This window comes from Balearica regulorum, chromosome 1, assembly GCF_011004875.1.
Source record: "Balearica regulorum gibbericeps isolate bBalReg1 chromosome 1, bBalReg1.pri, whole genome shotgun sequence".
NCBI classification, from domain to species: domain Eukaryota; kingdom Metazoa; phylum Chordata; class Aves; order Gruiformes; family Gruidae; genus Balearica; species Balearica regulorum.
The window spans coordinates 162,014,791-162,038,291 of record NC_046184.1 but is presented as its reverse complement, the minus strand read 5'-3'; the positions used below and the strand labels follow the sequence as shown (position 1 = coordinate 162,038,291).

At 40.9% G+C, this 23,501-nt stretch overlaps 1 protein-coding gene and 1 non-coding gene across 2 annotated transcripts; both read right to left on the bottom strand.

The window, feature by feature from the left end:
• Nucleotides 1–3,510: 3,510 nt before the first annotated feature.
• Nucleotides 3,511–3,583, bottom strand: TRNAF-GAA (transfer RNA phenylalanine (anticodon GAA)). Its single transcript has one exon. It is a non-coding gene; the product is annotated as a tRNA-Phe (tRNA).
• Nucleotides 3,584–7,475: 3,892 nt separating this feature from the next.
• TGDS (TDP-glucose 4,6-dehydratase) lies at nt 7,476–23,389 on the bottom strand. Its single transcript, XM_075741466.1, has 12 exons — nt 23,071–23,389; nt 21,989–22,055; nt 21,528–21,596; nt 18,859–18,949; nt 18,032–18,174; nt 16,588–16,686; nt 14,724–14,783; nt 13,026–13,069; nt 12,579–12,744; nt 11,951–12,009; nt 9,038–9,135; nt 7,476–8,633 (listed from the first exon to the last, which is right to left on the bottom strand). The coding sequence occupies exons 1-12, from the start codon at nt 23,349–23,351 to the stop codon at nt 8,533–8,535; spliced, it is 1,278 nt and encodes a 425-aa protein (XP_075597581.1). The 5' UTR covers nt 23,352–23,389; the 3' UTR covers nt 7,476–8,532.
• Nucleotides 23,390–23,501: the final 112 nt, after the last annotated feature.

Below are 23,501 nucleotides of genomic sequence, written 5' to 3'. Positions count from 1 at the left end.
CATTTAAAAAAACATATGTAATTATATCTGTAGTGACAGAGAAGTTTCCCAGTTGCAGAGAAGGAGCCTCGTGACTAAAACTTAATGGCTTAGTTAGACAGACATGAAAGTAGCCTGGATCTGCTTCCTAGCAGGGGGTTCATCTTGAGGAAACAAGCTAATAGAAAAATAAATGGAAATGGAGATGCTTGCTGGCAAGAAGAAACCTAGAAAGCAGCAATGCTAAAAAAAAAGATGGTGCAAAGAAGATAAAGCTGAACAAAAAATCCCTGAATATTGTGTGACATAAAAGCAATAAAGCAACAACACTCGGGATTATTTTCCCAGAACCTGCCAAATCATATTAGAAACCTGCATCAAGCCTGCAAAATCAATCAGACAGAAGTTTAAAAATACCAGAATTAAGGTTATCTCTTAATTTTATCCTCTCCTTCCACATAAGACCCGAGGCCTTATGCAGTGCGTGCTATCCAAATCCCATACCGAACAAAAATGAGATTTTCTTCTTAGTGTCCCCATGGCTATCACCCTTAGTATTTCAGTGCTCCACAAAATTTCCATTTAAAATCACAAAACCTCTGAGAAAGGAATTGCTATTTCAGGTAATATTGTCCTTAGCTTAAAAAAAGGAATTTCAGAGACTACCACAGCACGTAACTGCCATACATCCATGTGCCTGAGCGCTCCCACTAAAAATCAGACACTTTGAGAGGGCAAGAGTGACCCGCACCTTTCCTGGCCCTCGGGGAACTCAATGGCAGAAGGGATCCAACCTCTGGGGCAGCACTGAGAGGGTACGGCCAGATCGCTGCCTGAAAGCAGTCTTGGGGTCACATCCTGCCCCCCCCCAGCTGGGAGGCCCTGGCTGGCGGATGTCTGCACCACACGGGGCTGGTCCCTCCGTAGCAAACCTTGGAAAGAGTTGGCTGTCGGGGCAGTAACGCACAAGTTGAGCAGAGAGTCAGAGGTTCAACATCCAAGCTTGCTCCATGACTCTTATTCAGCAGTATGCAAATGGACAAAAAGTAAAAGGTCTTTCTTTCTTTTGCCTCTTTGATTACACATCTGCAGGAAATGAACACCTTCCTAATTCATTCCCAAAGCACCATTAAAGTCTTTGATGAAAAATTAACAGCTTTTGGGGAAAAAAAGTATTTATTTCTGGTATCACCTGCACAAATGCACAGAACAGAAGTCACAGGCAATCTTCATTTTAACATTTCCTTCTCTCCCTGAGTACTCAAGCATGCAGTCTTAATATTCTTTCAAAAGCTTAAAAAATCTTTAGGAAAAATAGTCATATAAGCAGTTATATTATCCCTTACCTGTCTTATTAGTAGGCGTCTAAGTAACACTTCTCCTGTTTGTACTAATAGGATATTCATCAGCAGTGAGTGCTCCTTCTACCAGACAAGCAATTCAACAGCAATGCTTGATGTGATGCTGTGATTAAAAAATTACCAGCGCTACCTTTTCATGAGTAGATGAAAGATGCGGAAGAGAGGTAAGGAGCTGATTTACTGCTGTGTTTTGCACTGACGACACCAATACTAAAAGACCTTTTTCTGTGTATTGTTCTGCTGTCAGTATATTAAAAAGGTAACAAAAAACCTACCTGAAAGCAGAAGAAAGTCTCTTAAAATGAGAGACTCAAAGAATTTGATTTCTTTGGTTTATCAAAACAAAGCTGGGTACTGACTTGCCTGCTTCATGATGACCAAATGCCAGGTACTGAGAAGATCTTTGATCTAACACAGAAAAGGCTTCACAGAAATACTAGCTACAATTCAACAGAGGACAGATCCAAATTAAAGTAAGGAATATATATGGAACAGTTGCAACAAACTACCAAGAGAACTAATGCATTTTCTGCCTCTTCATGTCTTCAAACCAAAAATATATGCCCTCCTTAAAAATATGCTTGGGAAACATCCGAATTTTTTTTCTCCCAACTTAAAAGAAAGCATCAGGGGGAAATACATGAATGGTGAAGACTAGATGACATTAATTACCACTGTTTCTGGCCTTGAAGCTATTCCTTAGCCTTTCTGTGAACGAGAAGTAGTTTCAGCTGTTGACAGCAGAGGAATAACGAGGTCCAAGAATTTTGACCTCTGCTCCAGATTTTGGTGAGAAGTAATCTCTAATCCTTCTGTCTTTGCCTCTGCACCCGTCCTCCTGACAGCCTCTCTCCCTCCCTGCCCCTACTCTCCCACACCATCCTCCTCCTCTCCGCACAGTTTCACTTTCTCTTCTAGCATCCCTCCCTTCCTCTATAGCGGGAGGTGGTGGAGGGCAGAGAATGAAGGGCCAGCTTTTTGCTTTCAGTTCTTCCATCATAAATAAAAACCTTAAACTTAAAAAGAGTTGAAAAGGGAAACTGGAAGGCAAACTCTCCCAGATGTGCATTTCTGGTTGCCAGGGAGGACGCAGGCACAGCCAGCGCTGGGTAGGCGCGAGCTCCACGGCACTCGTCTGATTGCATGGCTTGCTTTGCAGCGTGTCACAGACTCACAGATTGGTGGGGGTTGGAAGGCACCTCTGGAGATCACCTAGTCCAACCCCCCTGCTAGAGCAGGATCACCCAGAGCAGGTTGCCCAGGATGGCGTCCAGGCGGGTTTTGAACGTCTCCAGAGAAGGGGACTGCACAACCTCTCTGGGCAGCCTGTTCCAGTGCTCGGTCACCCTCACAGTAAAGAAGTTTTTCCTCATATTCAGGTGGAACTTCCTGTGTTCCGGTTTGTGCCTGTTGCCCCTTGTCCTGTCGCTGGGCTCCACTGAAAAGAGTCTGGCCCCTTCCTCTTGATACCCGCCCTTTAGATATTTGTAAGCGTTGATGAGATCCCCTCTCAGTTTTCTCCAGGCTCCTCGATTCTGCAGCGTAATGCACTGGAAGGGAGAGGGAGGATGGGGATGTTTGACAGCTCACTGCCCCCCACCTCCTTGGCAAATCCTCTCTGCATGTGATTTTCACACTCACGCCACGCGTACAAAGTGCAGGCTCACCGATTGCGGCCGTTTCGCCGGGCTACTATAGACTGTATAGGAGGCTCTGCGGAGCTGTACCTGTGCACCCATGCCGTCGCCTGGCAAGCGTCAACGCACGCACTTAGCAGAGGTAAAATGGCATCGTTTCCCTGAACCTCACCATTGGGAACATCGGGTTTTTTTTTTTAAAAAAAAAAGCAGCCAACGGAGGAAGACAACAGGGAATTTCAGGCCCAGCAGAGCAATCCTGGTGGGGCCACTGACGGAGCGCACCGCTGCCGGCTCGACACGGATAGTCATGAATGACGTGAACGCTCACAACCTATATATCATGAGCGACACGATCGCTATCACCTCCACATCGCAGCTCCCCCCGGCCGGGCTGGGGCCAGGCCGGCAGCCGGGCACTCCGCAGAAGGCTCGGGCGCAGCTCGGGCAGAACAGGCCGGGCCGGGGCGGGCCGAGCCGGCGGCAGCAGCAGCAGCTCCCCGCCCCCGCCGGAAAAAGGAAGAAAATATGTTTGCCGAAACCCGGGATCGAACCAGGGACCTTTAGATCTTCAGTCTAACGCTCTCCCAACTGAGCTATTTCGGCTCCTGTGTAAGGCCTCCCCCAGTGATAGCAGTGGCCTGTTCCTCTCCACCCCGCACCTGGCCGGCAACTGCTTGTGGTGATTTACATAAAACTGATGTTTATTTGTATGACGTTGCTGGTCACCGTGAATACCGCAAATGAACTGATGACGGGTCTTTGGAAATAAAATTGTGCCTTAAGGCAAAGACAAATGCAGCAATAACACAAAACTATATGTATACGTCTATGCACAATACATAACCTACATGAATTTAGTATCAGGATAAAGGTGCTTTGGCTGTGGCTCCCTGGAGTATTTGGGGGTAACAGAAACTAGAATAGTCTATGGGATTCAGGAGTGTTAAAGGGGCAGGTTTTTTGCTTCATTTTTCAGGGATTTTATTTTGAGGTCTGACAAATTTTGTATAGAGCTGTTGTACCACAGACAGACATGAAAAGAAAGGGCACCTCCGTCCTCATTTTTCCATGGTCTTGCTCAGACATGAACCTTCCACCGGAGAAGGTCCATGTGCCTGCATAAATCACAAATCCTAGTTAAGCACAGTTATAAGAAAAAGTAGTTTATTCTCACATGGCAAATTAGACATTTATTTCAACAGGCAACTGTTATCACACTCCTGTGGCTATAGGTCAAAGGCAGAGCACGCACCCGAGAGCACACGTGGCACTGGTGCTGGACACTCACGTCTCAACTTTGTGTTAATTTGCACATCCCACGGCTCTTGAAAAAGCTACCTGCAAGAGCATCCCTATTCAGGCTCCCTGCGTGGGGAGAAATGCTGCTTTGCACAATTATCCACTGCTGCTCCCTCCTATTAGTTAAAAATAATAATAAAAAAAAAAGCTAAACCATCACGCTTTCTTCCACAGTAACAGAGGAGTTCAACAAATCCCTCCTTTTTCAAGTGTGAAAGCAGCAGCCTTTTCCCAAAGCAACCCTGTGAATATTGGGTGACACACCCCCTCATGTTTCCCTTTACTTTCAGAGTATATTTTTCCCCTCAAGTTGTCCCACTTTTGGAAAGACTTTTGTGACCAACCATTGTTCTTCAGGAGCTGACATATTTTCAGAAGTCAAAATGCTGAGGACTAGACCGGCAGTTTAGTGACTGAAAACAAAAACTCTTTAACAAAAAATTTCAGTTAGGGAAAGGTTAAAAAAAAAAAAAAAAACCCACAACACAGCATTGTACTAAAGAGATGTGCTAACAACATACTGATACAAAATCTCATATCCTCATGATTTTCCATTGCCACTGGCAATGATTGTTTTGCTGAGAAGTGATGAACGTAGTCACTTAATGAGCATGTCTCCTACTGAGACAACCAACAGAATCTTGTGATCCTCGGTGCAGATAAACTCCAAATGTGTGATGACATGTGTAGAAATCAAAACACTATTGACTTTAGATTTTTCATGCATTACCACAAAAATCAGAGCTACTATGGGCAGATGGGCAATTCTATTTTTTAATATTTTTAAAAACCTTTGTTTTGCCAGGTAAAATGGCAATGGAAATAAAAACTAAAGGTAATGCAAGACAAAATGAAACAAAAAAAAAAGGAAGATTCAGTCTCAGACATAGTATATTTAATAAAACAGCCACTTTCCCCCGAAAAAACATCGAGGTTTTTGTATGTTCCTCTTACTGAAAAATAGAAACATATTAGCATTCAATAGCTACTTAAAGCGCATAAGAACACAGTTTTAGCATAACAGAGCATTCCGATTCCAGCCAAAGCTATTCACAACTTTCTTCTAGTGGGAAACCAAATTTGTGCTATTTTGTACCCCTCCAGAATAGGGATTGGAGTAAAGAATGAAACAAACAAAACGAAACCAAAAACCAAACCATCCAAAACTGCAGAACTGACAGCTATCCCCAAACGATTTCCCAAGTGTGAGCGTCTCATCCACGATGGGAGCTGGATAGAAGCCCTGCGCCAAAGGCCAGCCCTATCTCCTTTAGAAAGCTTTAGCAATTTAAACGGCGTGCACTTTTACTCCATTTATTCTCTTTTTGGTGTAACCTCACTTTGTTCTGTGGCACAAACCCTCAGAAGAGTAGACCGAAAGATTGCAGTGTTCACGGTATTTTACATCACTACCTTTGCCTTCTGCAGAAATGAGTCTTCGCATCTTCCAAGTAAAACCAGTGACATATAAAACTTAAAAGCATTACACTTCTCCACATTAACAATTTGCTAGTTGATTCTTTCTACTTTTCTTCCTACAGAAGCCAGAAGGTTAATGGCAAAATAATGTGTTTTCTTTAACAGTAAAAACACTTCTCCCTGTGAAAGCAATGCTCCTACCAGAGCACTCGCCTGTTAAGGCAACCTGATCTACAGCATCAAAGTAGCTCAAAGCAAAAGCCTCCCAGATTAGTTTTTTTAATATATATTTCTATATTTTTAAAGTGTGCATGTGTATATCTTTATATATATAAGAAGTAGGAACACAGAGCAAAAAAATCTCAAAACAGAAGGATTAAATGTTAAAAAACATTTGAACTAGAACAGTTTCCACTAAAAATTAATAGAAGCTTTTGAAAAATCACCTCCCAGTAATATCACTTCTTTGGACAGCCATATAAATTTCAAAGCTCTCATCTTCAGCATCTAAGCACTCCAAACAACTTTCAAAAGATCTATTCAAAGAAACCAATCATGCACCCCCGATTTCTTCTGTGCATTTCTGATTTGGTAACACTATCACAAGTTAATTGATTTTTAAATGTTTCAAAGATATTGTACCTATCTGTAAGGTTAAAAATAGTAACAATCATCTCTATTCCTAAAATTAGACACATCACATAACCAATACTCCAGCACAAGCAGATGTGAAAGAACACGCTCTTTCACGCAGCTCACCCAGTGCAGCTGCCACACTAAGCATAAATACAGCTAAAGCAGATCTTTGCAATACTTCAGCCATTTCTGGTTTTGGCTTTTGTAAAATACAAAACAGTAAGGTGGATAAGTAACACATACTGTAAGGAAACTGTATCTCAAGAAAATATAAAAATTAAGAAAAATATTTGAATGTTACCTGCAGTGTGTTTAATAAAAAAATTTAAGCAATTCATCAGTAGAAGCTTAACCTTAAACATCTGGCAAGCCCAATATTCTAACAGACTAGCACGTTAAGTCCTGCAACTTTTGTCCTTCCCAAATGGAGGTTTTGACCACTAAATCAAGCATCAGAAACCTCCAGAAATACAAGTGCAATGCAATTCTAGTACAGTATTATTATCCCACTTTGTCACAGAAAACTCACCTTCAATAACATGTTCCCAGACTTTTGAATGCACACTTGGTGCTAAGTTAAGCCTAGAAGCTTATTGTTTAGCCTCCTTTTAAGATGATTCTTACCAACCAAAAGTAGCGTTTTTATCAAGAGCACCATGCAACACACAAGAGGCACGATGACATTGGGAGCACCGTGGGCCTAACTACCTGTAGCTATCCGGGTCAGAACTACTACATTTTTAGTGTTCGTTTACTACCCAAACTCTAACAGGGGCAAACCTAAAGCAAATGCCCCAAGCTCCATTCTTCCTGCACCTAGGGCGATGATAAAAGGACTTCTGCACATGCGCGTGTTTTGAGAGTTAACTCCTAATTTCTGAGAGATGTGAGGAGTTGCATCAGTTGCCAAGTACACCGCAGCATCCCAGCCCGAGCTTCTGCAGCTCTACCCAGGGGCAACAGGAGGGTCTGGGACTGTGTCAAGTACAGAAGCTTAAGTGATAAAACGAAGAAGAGTTTTCCCTTCTATGTCTGCCACCTCAAAGCGAAAAAAGCGAAGATAGTTCTTCCTGTATCCTGAAAAAACTGGCAAATATAAAAACCCACCACCTAATTAAGTAAACATGTTGAAAAAGACAAACCAGTTACATCATAACTTTTATTACTAAATCAAACTTTGAAAAAGATTCATCAACATATTTCTAAAACTGAAGCTTCCTCCCAAACTTTACATTAAAACTCAAATATTGTTTCATCTTTAAAATGTTTGTCACAAAAAACAAAAAAAAAAAAAAAGAGTGAAACACTGCATTGAATAAGGTGTGCCAACTCACAATTCACAGGAAAAGAAGTCTTTAAAATTTATCTCCATAAATAGCCTTCATATCACAGGAAATAACATCATTGGAATGTTAACTGTGTTACAGCATTTCAAGGTCATTACCATTACAGTTAAGAAAAGGAAGTTAACATGTAAGAGACAGTAATACAGTAAAAAGATGACATCTAAAACAGAGCAAAGTTTAAGAAAATGCTTCTGGAAATCTCAGCAGGAACACTCGCTACTTCTTGGCACCTTTCCCCTCTCCCACTCTTAAAAAAGGGCATTTAAATTTATAGAGTAGGTAACAGTGTAATGAGTCACCTACAGAAGGTAATACTGCACCAACAGAGAAAAGGACTGAACCATATGCGTGCTGTATATAGCTTTTATCAACTGATTTATACTCTCCAGGTAATACAGCATTTTCCCCTTGATTAAAAATAAAATACAACTCTTTAAACTGACAAAAATAATATATTACACTGTAAAAAACAGACTAATACAGATGAACGACTCAAGAAGTAAAACAAATTTCATTGCAAGTTCCAAAAGCTGTAACCGCAATTAATTATTCCAAATTAATAAGGCAGATTTGACATGAGTTACACTAATTTATAGCATTATAAATATTTTTCACCCTGTACAGTTCTCTATAATCAATACCTACTGAGAATATAATATTGCACCAAAAGCTGAAATTAACAGGTTCAACTTATAAAGTGCTGAAACCCTTCCAAAGTTGTGCTGTACTGTAGTTCTGTATTCATCATGGTTCATGTATCTTGAACACATTAAGAGTTCAGTGTGGCCACTTGATTGCAGGCTTTGAAGACACGTACGAGGTAGAATAAGCTCCTTTAGGTTCTCCATCACCCTATGGACCACTGAGCTGTGCAAATGGCTCTGTCACAGGAAAGGGCTCCAAAGCTTTCTCTGAGTTTTTCCAGTTGTGAAAGTTTTCTTTGTACCATTCAACTAGTAAGAAGAGAATGTTGATGAGTCAAGTTGACCAGAGATAACAGGGAAATTCAAATATTCTACAGATACCATATGACTAACAACATGCTTATAGTTCATCCTGCAAAACTTTAACTTATACTATCAAAAAAAAACCCTAGTTTAGATTTTACAGATTCTTTATGCAAGATTTAGCATTAAAAAGTAATTAATTCTAGTACCTGATGTTACTTTATTGTGATTAACTCTTTTTTTTTTAAACAGGCAAATTCACTACCAAAAAAGCAGACAATTTGCTGTAAAATTAAACTGTTAAATTCATTCCCTTTAGCTTCTCATTAACTAACCTACATACCCATTTTCCCCCCTTTCCTTCCTCCCATTACTTCTAAATCAATTACTGTAAAAGGCATCAGTCCTACTTGTTTTCTTTATTCCTTCTTTCCAAGGCACTTTTGGTCTCCATCCCAAGCTGTGCATTTTTTCTGAACTCATAGGGTACCTCAGATCATTGGTAGGTCTGGTGAAGTATAAAATGCACATGGAAAACAATTTGATTAGATTTTCTCATTAATTAGATATGCAGTACACTCACATTGTCTTCAAACTAACATTAAGCTTCAATTTTGAAAACTCCCATCAACAGGAACAGATTATATTGCCTTCAAAAAATACACAGCAGTTGAGTGCAGCTACAACAATACAGTTCAGTTTGTACAGTCAATTACTTGGAATTGACTAGAATAAATATGAATTAATATCTTATTGGCACAAAAATGAATGCAAAACTCAAATCACTGCCAATGCAACTGTGCAATCAGTGCATTTATAGAATTTATAAAATGGTTTGGGCTGGAAGATCATCTTAAAGATGATATTCTTAAAGATCATCTAGTTCCAACCACCCTGCCACAGGCAGGGACACCCTCCACTAGACCACATTGCCCAAAGCCCCATCCAGCCTGGCCTTGAACACTTCCAGGGAGGGGGCATCCACAACCTCTCTGGGCAACCTGTTCCAGTGCCTCACCACTCTCACAGTAAAGAATTTCTTTCTAACCTCTAATCTAAATCGACGCTCCTTCAGCTTAAACCCATTACCCCTTGTCCTGTCACCATACTCCCCAATAAACAGTCCCTCACCAGCTTTCCTGTAGGCCCCTTCAGGTACTGGAAGGCTGCTATAAGGTCTCCCTGGAGCCTTCTCTTCTCCAGGCTGAACAACCCCAACTCTCTCAGCCTGTCTTCGCAGGACAGGTGCTCCAGCCCTCTGATCAGCTTCATGGCCCTCCTCTGGACTCGCTCCAACAGCTCCATGTCTCTCCTGTACTGGGGCCCCCAGAGCTGGATGCAGTACTCCAGGTGGGGTCTCACAACAACGGAGTAGAGGGGCAGGATCACCTCCCTCGACCTGCTGGTCACACCTCTTTTGATGCAGCCCAGGACACGGTTGGCTTTCTGGGCTGCAAGCGCACACTGCCGGCTCGTGTTGAGGTTCTCATCAATCAATACCCCCAAGTCCTTCTCCTCGGGGCTGCTCTCAATCCATTCCTCACCCAGCCTATAGCTGTGCTTGGGATTGCGCTGACCCACGTGCAGGACCTTGCACTTGGCCTTGTTGAACTTCATGCAGTTTGCACAGACCCACCTCTCCAGCCTGTCAAGGTCCCTCTAGACGGCATCCCTTCCCTCCAGCGTGTCAACCCCACCACACAGCTTTGCAACTGTTTAGACAGTCACTACGCAAGCTAGTGTTTTCCAATATCAGCATTCACATTTTTCATCCTGAAAGGCCACAAATTTTCATTCACATACTTCAGATCCAAAATACATAGACTCCCAAAGCATTGCCACTAGAGGGCTTCATTAGCTACACAAACTTAGTAATATTGAATATGTAGAATATCAGGCTGCAAGTTTCAACACAGAAAGAGATTCCCTACGTTTAAACACAGCACAAATTTTCAACCCCACAATCTGGCAGTTAGGTAGCCTAGTCTAGCAGTCCTGCATTATCGGCACTAGCATACTGAATAGTTAAGCTACATGTGCAGACAGAAACCAGCTACTTATCACCATTACTAAACCATGCTAATCTCAAGCAGAAGCAGAACTAATTTTTCCATGGAAAGTAACCCCCACAACCTTTAAGTCGCTCATTACAGAATTAAATAATCATTATGTAGGTATCCTAAGAATCTTTTATAAGGCCTCAACATTCTTTGAAATATGTATTCCTAACAGGCTTGTTTTCCCAAGCCCATTTATGTTTAAACACTAGTGGACATGGCCCAATACACATGAAGAAACATCTCAGTCTGAATTACACCAAGACCTAGTGAACACTCACATCACGTGAGCCAAAGGCAATTTGTTCAAAGTCCTGCCATACACTCAGATAGGATTCTGAAGAACACTTCCTTTTAAAAACAAAAATTAGTACATTCAAAGACACTTCAGTTGCCATGATAACAATCCAAATGTGAACAGAAAGTGAGAATTCTAAAGGCCATAATAATACTTAACTGCTATCAGCAGATACGTCATTTCTAATCACTCTGGAGAAAGAGAGTGATATCTAAAGTAAGCAGAGACTCATTGTTGCTGCAGAAAAGAAACGGAGATAAAAGAACAGAGCCAAACCAAGCCTGAAATTAAGGACGGAAACACACAGCAAAAGTGTATTTATAAAAAGCTATCCATTTTTGCCGCTACCCTAACTTTGGCACCTCAAGAGTTTTACATCTACTTTTGAGATTGCAGTTTCAGCTTAAGATAGGAATTTAAAATTAAGGACACTCTGCGAGTGCGTATTTCTGCCTGTGGAGAGTGGGTCATACCTATAAAGCACATCCAAGTCTGAACATTTTGGCACTAACATCTAAAGCCAAATGAGAGACGATGGGATTCATCTCACTCAAGTGATGTTGAATACAAAGTACTGAATAAACTATCTAAACGACCCTTAAGAGAAGACTTAGCCACTCTGTAAAACTTGTCCTTTTCCCAGAGCAGACTTCAGCAGTGAGAAGTCTGAAGAAAGTTTGGAGACAGACAAATGAGCACTATACACTCCCCTTCAAGACATATACTCTGACCTAATGATCCAAGTAGTAAATAGAAATCTTGGTTTTCTATACAGCGTTCTGTACAGATCAGAGATGTCAAATCCACTAGCAAAAAAAAAAAAAAATTTAAGAAACCAAACCAGCTCTTACTCCCTCAAAAGTTTTCTCTCCTGCAGAGCAGAAACACTTTCAGAAAAAACTATTTCCCAAGAGACCCAGAAGCCTTCAGGATAAAGCTATCCTGCATGTCCTTTGCTATTTTCTTACCTGTCTTTGACATAATCCATCCAGTGCTCCATTTCGGATTCCGAACTGGTCTTCTTTATCTGTCAGGAAAAGAAACAAAAATTACCCCCACAAATCTTGCATTGTCTTAACATACATTAAAAAATAGATTTTTAACAAGATTTAAGTCTGTTTAAAAAAAAAAAAAAAACCACAAAACCAAAAAAAACACCACAAACTACCAGAAATGGTCTTTTGTGTAAATTGAGTTTTCAAACTACTGAAATTCTCAAAGCTACCTAGAATGATTCCAATACTTCTCCTTCATCCGAGCACTAACTATTCATAATCAAATTGTTAGATTTTAACAGTGTGACATTCTCAGATCAAAACTGAGCCAACCAGCATGAAAAAACCCTACCAAGTGGCATTTAATCATTATGCCAATTACATCCCAGTCAGGATAACTGATGCAGCAGTGCAACGCATGATAGCCTGTACTGCAAACTTGCACAGTACAGCTGCCACAGGAAGTGTAGCACATTGTTCTGCTACAACTATCTAAGACCCACCACAAGCCTAAGCTCCCTCAGAGCTACAAAAGGTTTATAGTAAAATTGTTCATATGTGCAATGACTGGTAAAGACAAACATCATAACTGTGTACTCACTAAATGGATTAACTCCTTAGCAAGCTGGGTAATAGACATCTCAAAGTTAGTCCCAATGTTATAAATTTCACCTGGCTTCCCCTCCTTGAGGACAGTAAGAAATGCTTCTACCACATCAGTTGCATAAAGGAAATTCCTTCTTTGAAGTCCAGAACCATGAATACAGCTTAAAACCAAGAAAAGGCAAGAAATTTTTGTTAATCCTTACATAGAAGCATTCAACTTATTAGACTGTGGTTTAAGCAGTGTTGCTGTTAACTATTACCTGAAGGTACTTTAAGTAGGTGACATGCAAATAATTCTTTAGTTTTGAAAGAAATCCTATTGTTAAAATAAGCAATTCATAACTTCTATGAAATTATCATTTTACGAGCTATACCATGTATTTGTAACTGTAATTAAAGTTTTATAGCACAAATACCACAAACAAAAAAGCATATTACATACCATTTTCTGTTCTGTTGCAACAAAGATATGAACTTTGGAATAACCTAAGGAATTGAACAACAACAAGAAAAATTACTCTGCTATTTTAGAAGCTGTTATTCTGCAAAAAACATGGAGCTTCACCAGTAAGTACCATTAAGAATTTTAATAAGATCCTTTAAATACTTTTAAGTTTTCTTAAGTCAAATCAAAGAATGTATCAAGCCTAGAAACTGCAAGGATTTAGTCTGGGGGTTTTTTTAACCTCAGTTGTGTTACAAAGGTTATCTTTCTGGTCGACTATTACAAATCAGTAGTTACCAATGTACAAAAGAAAGCGGTTCCATTACTTTTTGCACACAGAAGCACACTAGAGCCTATCTAGGGATGACTATTGCAAACATTTTAGAACATGGTTTAAACATCCAGCAAGCTGCAGTAAATCTACAGTCAAAAAGTAAGAGTCATTAAAATAATTAAATTCAGAAGAGAACCAATAGAGAATTTGAAGATAAGTGAACATAGATCAAGCGAAAGCCACTAGCTTGCAGCATAAAGATTTACAACATTATGTTCAGCTACAAACTTAGATCCATTTACAGTGTCGCAGAAACTCCAAACAGTTGCCTCTGCTATTAAAGGTTTTAAACTGAACCCGTTAGAAAACAAAATTAAAATATTTGGAATAGCTAAGTTACTATTCTCATCATAGGGGCAGACATACTATGTGAAACTAAAGATTCATCTAGCCTAATATTGTATTCTTAGCAGTAACTAAAATACTTGAGGAAGAATATATAAAAGCTGAAAGCAAGTAAATAGTGATGCACTTCCTGAATATACTCCTAACATCGTGCAACCTGTAGTCAGACATTTCCCAAGTCACAGATCAGTGAAAAACGTATTTTCAAAACCACTGCTTATCCACTTGCAATAATGTAGGGTTGTTTTTTTTAAAAAAAAAAAAAAAACCAAACACAACACATATAAAGTATTCAAATTAAAAACTATCTCACTGGAACTGCAAAACATACCTACGTTTCACACAAGCTCCGAACTCCAAAGAGCACATATGATTATTGCTATCATTCCATCAGTGTATTTCCATTCACTAGCATAGCAGATCTTGGTGCTGCCTACAAAGGCAACTCCCTCTCACTAATAACCATTTTAAATAGTTACTCCACAAGGTGTGTATGGGCACACACAGAGAACAAGTCGCTTTGTGCTACTTCTCACCATATATCTGATTGCTACAGCTTCATCTTACTTATTTTCTGTACAGGTTGGAACACCTCTTTCTATACCAGACATACTACTCTCTCGCAATTTACTTTTTGAAATGTTTACCTTCGCTACTAAACATTCCTAATTACAGCACATGACATGTGAGTTAATGTAATATGTAGGGGAACCCTGCCAGACACAGGGCAGTTAAATATCTTCCGAAAAGCAGAAAAATTACAACACAAAGTCATGATAGTAAGATTCATGTAGATATCTAGAAATCTAATCCATGCTTTACTGCCAACCAAAACACACAAGACATGTTAGCATGAGATCAAAATATATAATCACAGGGAAGCATGGACAAATATACTTGCAAGACAGTGGTTTTTTTTTCAAAAGTCAGTCCATTCTTATGAGAAAAAACTAACACCACTGCAACCCTAAATTATGGTATACTGAAGCTCAGGGTAAAGCATAGGTTTAACTTACTTTTTCTGGATACTGGTGTGGTCCATAAACATTACTGCTCCGTGTGATAACAACTGGAAACTTAAGAGTATTAAACATGCATGTAATTACATAAGAAAATATATACCAGTAGAAATCTGTAGGCTTCTTGCTGATCAATAGACTGACACACCCACAATGCTTATTCAAAAATCTGCAAGCCCTTACAAACATTAATGAATTAAGCTATCCATACTTTTGTCAACTACGCAAGGACCTCCAGCCTTCTCAGTCTGTTAGAAGCACCACAAGTGACAAATGTTTATGATCTCTCAGGCTTGCTATGGAACCATGATAGGACATTACATACATGTATCTGGTTGACTGAAGAATGGCTTACTACTACTTATGCCAAGAACATGTTTCACGGTCATTAACAGCTTATTCAAGTCAACTTTATGTCAAAAACAACAAAAGACTAAAGTATTCAAAATATCAAATATTTTTGCTTAAACAAATCTGAATAATGGGGGGGGTTTCTTTTTCCTTGCTTTCACTATAAGCCTAGTCCCAGTAAGATTGGAACTTCACATATTCTACTTCTGTATAAACGATTTCCTTCAAGCTTAATACTGGGGTTTTTTTAAATTGCTAAAGTTCTCTTTGACCATTTTATCAAAGAACATTTTTAGACATTACAGTTCAGATTTCAAAATAAACCCTGACATGTGACCTCTCCCCACTGTCATAGAATCATAGAATGGTTTGGAAGGGACCTCAAAGATCATCTAGTTCCAACCCCTCTGCCATGGGCAGGGACACCCTCCACTAGACCATGTTGCCCAAAGCCCCATCCAACCTGGCCTTGAACACTTCCAGGGAGGGGGCATCCACAACCCCTCTGGGCAACCTGTTCCAGTGCCTCACCACTCTCACAGTCAAGAATTTCTTTCTAACATCTAATCTAAATTGACCCTCCTTCAGCTTAAACCCATTCCCCCTTGTCCTGTCACTACACTCCCTGATAAACAGTCCCTCTCCAGCTTTCCTGTAGGCCCCTTCAGGTACTGGAAGGCTGCAATTAGATCTCCCCAGAGCCTTCTCTTCTCCAGGCTGAACAATCCCAACTCTCTCAGCCTGTCCTCACAGGAGAGGTGCTCCAGCCCTCTGATCAGCTTCATGGCCCTCCTCTGGACTTGCTCCAACAGCTCAATGTCTCTCTTGTACTGGGGTCCCCAGAGCTGGATGCAGTACTCCAGGTGGGGTCTCACAAGAGCAGAGTAGAGGGGCAGGATCACCTCCCTCGACCTGCTGGTCACACCTCTTTTGATGCAGCCCAGGACACGGTTGGCTTTCTGGGCTGCAAGCACACACTGCTGGCTCATGTTGAGGTTCTTGTCCACCAGCACCCCCAAGTCCTTCTCCTCGGGGCTGTTCTCAATCCATTCCTCACCCAGCCTATAGTTGTGCTTGGGATTGCCCCCACCCACGTGCAGGACCTTGCACTTGGCCTTGTTGAACTTCATGAGGTTCACACAGGGCCACCTCTCCAGCCTGTCAAGGTCCCTCTGGATGGCATCCCTTCCCTCCAGCATGTCAACCCCACCACACAGCTTGGTGTCATCAGCAAACTTGCTGAGGGTGCACTCAATCCCGCAGTCCATGTCACCAACAAAGATGTTAAACAGTGCCGGTCCCAGTACTGACCCCTGAGGAACACTGTCTTGCAGTGTATGTCCACCAATAAGTGGTGGACATCCTCTGACACATCCAAATACAAGACTAGCAATCAAAAAAGAGGTGGCACTGTGTGGACTAGTACTGATTTTTTTCTTTTTTAATACATAGTACAGGCTTAACACTTAAGTACAGGCTTCAGAGTCTTGAAGCCTGTGCATCAACTTACTTGGTACCTTTCCCAGTAAGACTGAACAAAACACTCTGCAGCTGCTTTAGAGGAGGCATAGGGATTTGTTGGACGTTTTGGTGAAGATTCATCAAATTCCTAAAATGAAAAAAGAGTTGCATTACTCAATTTCTTTTGCCCAGATTAAGACTTAAAGTTACAAAAGCTGCACTTGCAACCAAAGTAAAAATCCTTACATATGCAAGCACAACAGTCTGAGAAAGTCACTCTTCCACTTACAGCAGAAGGCCGATTACAAAAGACAGTCTATTTATCAAACACAGGAGGCAGCCAGAATACCAGCAGTAATATTTTTACACTTCTATCAGAGTACCTCACAGTAACAGGTCTGTAGGTTTTTATCTTGTAAAATAATCACTGTTGTCACAGGGAGGTTCAGTCCTTTTCAGGCTCATATTGCCTCAGAGCACCACAGCTAGCAAATCAGTCGTTCAGTCCTAAATAAAAGGAGTCCATTCTCCCTTTTCTATAAACTTTATTTCTATAAGAAAAGTAGAATTTCAGCCGAAAGCCCTCCAAAGTAGCAATTCTGACCTGTTCCAGAACAGGTAGTTTCACGGCTACCCTGGCATTTCTATCTACTTCTCACTTGGAAAAAAAGAAAAGATACAGTAATGAACCAAAGACGGGAGGGATTCTACACTGCCTGAGGTGCAATTCATAACAATCACCTTAACACATGATCAAAAGACTTACTGTTCTTGTCTGACCTTTGCCTCTGAAATTAATTAACCCTGATTTACTTTTTCACCTTCCTGTCCCCCCCAAAAAACCCACTCTCTTCAAGAACTTCTACTATGATTCACAAAGACAAAAAAAGAAAGAAAAAAGATTAAACGAAAGTGCTCTTTTCAAGATCCAGAGGCAGAGAAAGTTCATTTCAAGTTGTCTCAGCCAAACCATTGGTCTACATGCAGGAAAACAACATCCCTGGATACCATAAAAGTCTACAGGTTGAAATTGTATTGAAGGAACTGATAAAGACATTGCAACAATAATAAAGTGCACATTACTTTTCTGAAATACATTAGTATTTTCATGGATTATGGCACAAAACTCCTTAGCCATTATTTATGGCTTTAGAAAGATGAGTATGAGTAAATTGTCCTTTTACTCAGCTAAATTACATTTCCTGAACTGATGCCAGGCATAAACTGGCAAGAATCAAGAAGATTTCCATATAGTCAAGACAGACAGAGGGGGCAACAAGACAGAAAGAGGAAAAAAAGAAGAAAAAAAAAATCAGGATAATTTTGATACTTGGCTTTCTAGAAACAACCCGTGCTTGTTTACAAGTTCCAGTATTGTCAGAAATAGCTCAAAAGCCATACATTCACAGAAGCCAAGGAAAGTGAGACTCATTTTGGTTTTACTATTAAAAGTAAGTAAAGGTAGAAAAACCCTCATGCACTTTCAAACTCACCTCATCAATGCTACCTCCATATACTTCATCTGTACTGACATAGACAAATTTCTCCACATTGGCTTCATGTGCAGCAGCAACCAGTACATTAGTGCCATATACATTCACATAGGTGAATTCAAGGGCATGCCAAAATGAAAGATCTAGATTAAAACAAAAATACAGACAATTCTGATTAAATTTGGGCAAGATGTGGCTTCCTATTGAACCATATAGAGGTTGCAACATAGACTGGGACTATCACTAGTTCTTTGATTGTCAGTGCAGAAAGTGTCTTCATTTAATGATGACTTTGCCATCTGAGTATGGTAGGGATAATTCTCATTAACGCTGTTATTGAAGAGTGGTAATCTGAAATAGGCACTTTTAAGTGTAATTCATTGTCTCTCTTTAGAATCCAGGCAGGATTCTGAAGGGAGCTATGCCTAATTCTTTAGCTTCCATACTGCAAGGGTGGAACCAATCAAGTAAAAACTTAAGACTATGTACAAACTCTTTTTCCATTGTCTTCATGGCTCCACCAGTACACTGACAGTTACATGTCTGTCTAAATGGAACTTAAAAATTAAATGAAAAAAAAAAAAGAAAAAGGCATTACTATCTATGTACAATCAAAACAGACAACAGTCAGATGAAGCACTTTTTACATTCAGGCTGTGAACTCCTTTAAGTTCAAGTTAAAAAGGTCACCGGACCATGAATCATGTAGTTTGCAGAGACAAACTGTATCCTTGTTTTATATGAAGGGAAAAGACAAAAAATATCAGTATATATTTCAAACACATATACTCATAGAAAATAATACCAAAACATGCAACAATGCTCACCTACATGTGTTTGGGCTGCAAAATGAAGGACTATATCTATTTTCTCAGTTTTGAAGAGCTGTTTTATAAAATCAGGTTCACAAATATCTCCCTAAACAGGACAAAAAAATTAACAAATTATTTTTGATAGAAAATAGTAAGTTTTCATTCAAGCACAGGTTACAAAAAGCACTACCAATTGAGTTTAGGGCAATTTGTCAATGCTGTAGCTAAAATAAGACGAGATAGAAGTTTCACACATTTTGAGCAATAGCCTCAACAAAACTTATTTCAGGATTTAACAGTAGAAACAATATTGCCCCCAAAATATACACAACAGAAGTACAGCATGTAGCTTGAATGCTGAGGTTGAAATGACAAGTTCCCGCAGCAAGGAAGAGTTACTGGAGTCTCGCTAACCGAGAGTGACACCTAGTGGCACTATAAAAGGTGAAGTGGATTTCCCCTTCTGTCAAAATAGATGGTTGCATGCCTTACGAGGATTTTAGGTTTTTATTGTTTGTTCTGGTGGGTTTTTTTAAATTTATATATTTAGAAAAGAGTAAGACATCAACACACAGGTCATTCTTTAGTTTGACACAGAAGGAACAGCAGCTTTTAAAGGTAAATACAAGCTGGCAAAATACAAGCTGAGAAAAAGCTTTTATCTGCTGGCTCAACTTAACAATAGTACCTGAGAAGGGGTGTCTTGGGGAGAAAGACTTCTGTATTTTCAATAACAAGGCAATTAACTAAACTGCCTATGTTTTAAGAAGTTCTCATGCAAGAACTCTGAACAACAGACTTAAAGAAGTATTGTATGTCAGAAATGGGAGGAAGATGAACTGATTTTCCTAGTCCTCATCCCTAAACAGAACTGAAACACTCCAATAAATACTTCAGGTTCATACACTATTTTGAACTAAATGGTTACTATTCAATATTTTTTAACACTGAAATTCAAAGTTGATACATCTGTGCTAAGCAACAACAGAAATTGTAATAAAACTGTATCTTTCCATACAGCCCCTTATACACATTTTCTAAACTTTTACTTCTCTACCTTCCAAAACAGGTTTCTTTTCTACAGCAACACCACAGCATTTATCCTTCCTGTTCTCTCCTACGGCCAGTAATAGCGTTACAGTTCTAATCATAGGGCTTGTCCATCAGAGAGTATTTTTTCCAGTGCAGTTTCTCCTATCAGTGTAAACTGCTTGGCTGCATACCAGCTGCATAAAAAACCTCTTCCTTCTCCACCAAAAAAAAACAACAAAAAACCGCCACCAAACCACCAAACCAAAAAGTTGGAATGAATTATCCTGTTGTAAATTTTGTAAGAATACATTCCTACTCTAGTTCAGAAGCAGTATAGCTACACTATTCCTTGTTACTAATCCCCTGTTTCACGTAGGGAACTGGCTGTTAACAGGATGCCTTCTACAACTCTGTGCTATCCCCAGCAATTACATGTTAATATATACCCAGGTAATGAGGCTTTTCTACAGCATTCATACATTGCATACTGGAAACTGTCAAAAACATTAGGAAAAATAACCAAAAATCCAGTTTCGGCATGCTGAAACTGGGTACATTTGCTTAGTAGACATCCCCCTTCTCCTCATGCAATTTTTATCCCAACAGCTCAGAGAAAATTGATTGCTGAAAAAAAGAGGTAGATTCACAAAAATGTAAACAGCCATGAGGGTCACCAAACAAGTGAAGACAAGTTCAATTCCCAACCTTGCCTGAATCTAAGAGATACGTTTAACTTACATCTACTATCTCTGACAAAGTTGCCCCAAATTTAATTTTCTATTTCAGAAAATTAAACTATATGCATTCTCTTACGTCCTGCAACCTCAGGTAGCCCAGCTAGACAGAGCAACCAGCATCAGTAATAACTTTCTGGGGAAGGGAGGGGAAGAACTTCATCATACAAACCCAGCAGTCAGAATGTTTATCTGAACAAAAAATCAAAACCCATTCCCTGCCTGAAGATAAACCTGTGGAAACAGTAAACTAATTTAATTGGCAGAATTTTAAAAAGAAAACGCATACCTTGAATGTTTCCACAAGACCCTGTTCCAAAACAACTACAAACTACACAGCATCAACAGCAGCAAAAGCAAGAATATAGCCTGGTGTCTAGAGCTAACAGAACAAGAAAGAGCGTGCTGCACACCATGAAATACAACAAGTGGCAGTGTTTGAAGTTGCAAAATCTAAGATAGCATCAGAGAAGCACAGAAGAGCTGGATCTGAGTCCACCTTGTCCATACTACCTATCAAAAGTGAAACAATCATCCCTAAAACCACTTATCTCCATAAGCGGGCTTTTACCTATTCTGTACCTTTATTATTCAATAAAATATATCAACTTTCAAAAGACTACTTCACGTAAGAGACAGAACATACTGCATATTGTCACAGACTTCTGTGGGCGAAAGTCTACTAATAAGGTAAACAGATGAAGTAAATGCTCTTATGCCCATGTGATTGTACCATACACTGGCACATTACATACACTGACTCATCCTTCACTATAGATTAGTAGAAGTAATTTCAACTTTACCATAAATGAAAGCAGTGGCTTATAGTTTGGGGAGCTTTGGAGACCACAATACCTTGACACGAAGGCATAAAAATTAGTAAAAAGTCGAGTTTCCTAGAAGAGAAGGCTTTATCACCTGGATAAACTTGTAGTTTTCTTTTCCAGAGATGGTTTCAAGATTCTTCAAGCTTGCACAGTAGTCGAGCTAAAGAGAAATAGCCACACAATATCATTAAGTGGGCTTCGTGAAAGTAAAGCAGCTAATTCAGATCCTAAATACTAAAAAGTTTGAGAACAAAGTAAAAACTTCTTTCAAAAGAAAAGCTATTTTTTACTCTGAAAGGTATCCTAACTGCAAAAATTCTTAAGTAGAAGTTTAGAACTTGAAAAGCTTTTTTTTTTTTTAAATAATTATTTGTGGTGGGCACAAGACTGTAAGCATGAACAGCAGCTTTTTTTTTTGTGTAGGAACAAATGGACAGTTGAACAAAAATTTAACCGATAACACTAATCCATATCAACTTCAACATACTATAGATTGCATTAAAAATCACTTTTAAAAGTTTTCCGTATCAAGAAAGAAAACAAGCTACTTACTTTATCTAGATTTATAATCAGATAGTTTGGATAGTTTTTCACAAGAGAGACAACTACATGTGAAGCTCTGTAGGATAGAGGAAAAACATATTTTATAGTTATTGATAATGCCTATAACTACATATTGTTAAGAAACTAAAAATCAGATTAAAAGTTCATGCTATAACAAAAGAAAGCAGCACCGCTCACAGCCACATTAAAATAAAAACAAACCAAAAAAACCTGTTATATGTTACATTCAATTGTCACTCTAAAGTACTTTTATACTCTTTAAGTTTATACACTGGGTATAACGGAGAACAGCCAACTGTCCTAACTCCCAATAGTGACTCTCAACACTCAACTCTCCGACACTGCTGCTAGGTGTAAGAAGAAATGACAGCCTGATTGTCAGGTGGCATTTCTCTTTGGTACAGCCTCATGTACAAGACGCTCACCCTGAGAGTTCAGGTTTCACAGGACTTATTCGCACGTCCAGCCCCCCAAGCTGGGGATGCTCACAGAAATCCAATCCTCTCACCGCATCGCACTCCGAGCACCCTGACAGGCTCAAGCTTAAGACGGACCTGAACCTTCTCTGCCTGGAGCAGAGCCCACCGCACTGGGGAGCGGGAGTGAGAAACAGTCGTTGGCTCAAAGCACAGCCACCCCATCCCCGCCCCGGTTGAGGCTGAGCACCGGCTCCCACCGTCAGCGCCGGGAGGTCCCTTCACCGATCACCTTCTTGCCAACCGTGGGCGGAGAACAGCCGGGCAGCAACGCAGCTCGCTCCCCAGCGCTTACCACCTCAAACTCACCGACACAGGAGAGCCACAGGCAGCCTCCAAGGCGAACCTGGTCCTGCAGAAACGCCTGTGCCTGAGCGAAGGCGGCCCGCCGCACCCAGCCGCCTCTGAACCGGCCTCGGACATGCCCAAGGGAGGCGGCAACGCGGGAAGCCTCCCGCCCCGGCCTGCCGCTCTTCCCCGCCCGCCGCACCAGTCGCCGTGTCCCACCCGCGCCCCCAGAAAGAAGGCCGGCGGCCCCTGCCCGGCCCAGCGGAGAGGCGAGGCCGCGCCCGGGGCACGGCGGCCGCCACTCACATGAACCCCGCACCGCCCGTCACCAGCAGCCGCTTCTCGAACACCGGCGGCCCCGACATCGTCCGCGCTTTACGGCGGCAGCCCTCATCCCCCGCTGTCTTGCGCCGCGGCCTCAGGAATGCGCATGCGCACCCCGGGACCCAGGCAGTAGTTCTCCCGGGGGTTTCACAGCCAGGGCCGTAGCGACTACACGTAGAGCCTGCGTGAAAAAAACGCCTTCCCCTCTCCCCATGCGCCCGAACAATAGAGCTCGCCGCCTCTGAAGCGAGCGGTACACGCATGCAGTGCGAAGGAGTCAAGGCTTTGCATCCGCCTTTACCGGCGAACGTCGCCTTTTACGACGCTGCTCCTCAACTTACGGCCGAACCCAGCAACGGACACGTCGTAGCTGGGGAGGCGATGACCAGCGGGGCACGGTGGCAGGGGAGGGA

Bases quoted from the DNA above. Each gene is read 5' to 3' on its own strand.
- TGDS (XM_075741466.1), bottom strand. From the start codon at position 23,351: ATGCGTGTACCGCTCGCTTCAGAGGCGGCGAGCTCTATTGTTCGGGCG. The intron at 16,687-18,031 runs GTGAGTTTGAAA...TTTTCATTTTAG, and splicing joins ATGGAGGTAGCATTGATGAG to GAATTTGATGAATCTTCACC. The intron at 12,745-13,025 runs GTATGTAATATG...CTTGGTTTTAAG, and splicing joins TTGCAACAGAACAGAAAATG to CTGTATTCATGGTTCTGGAC.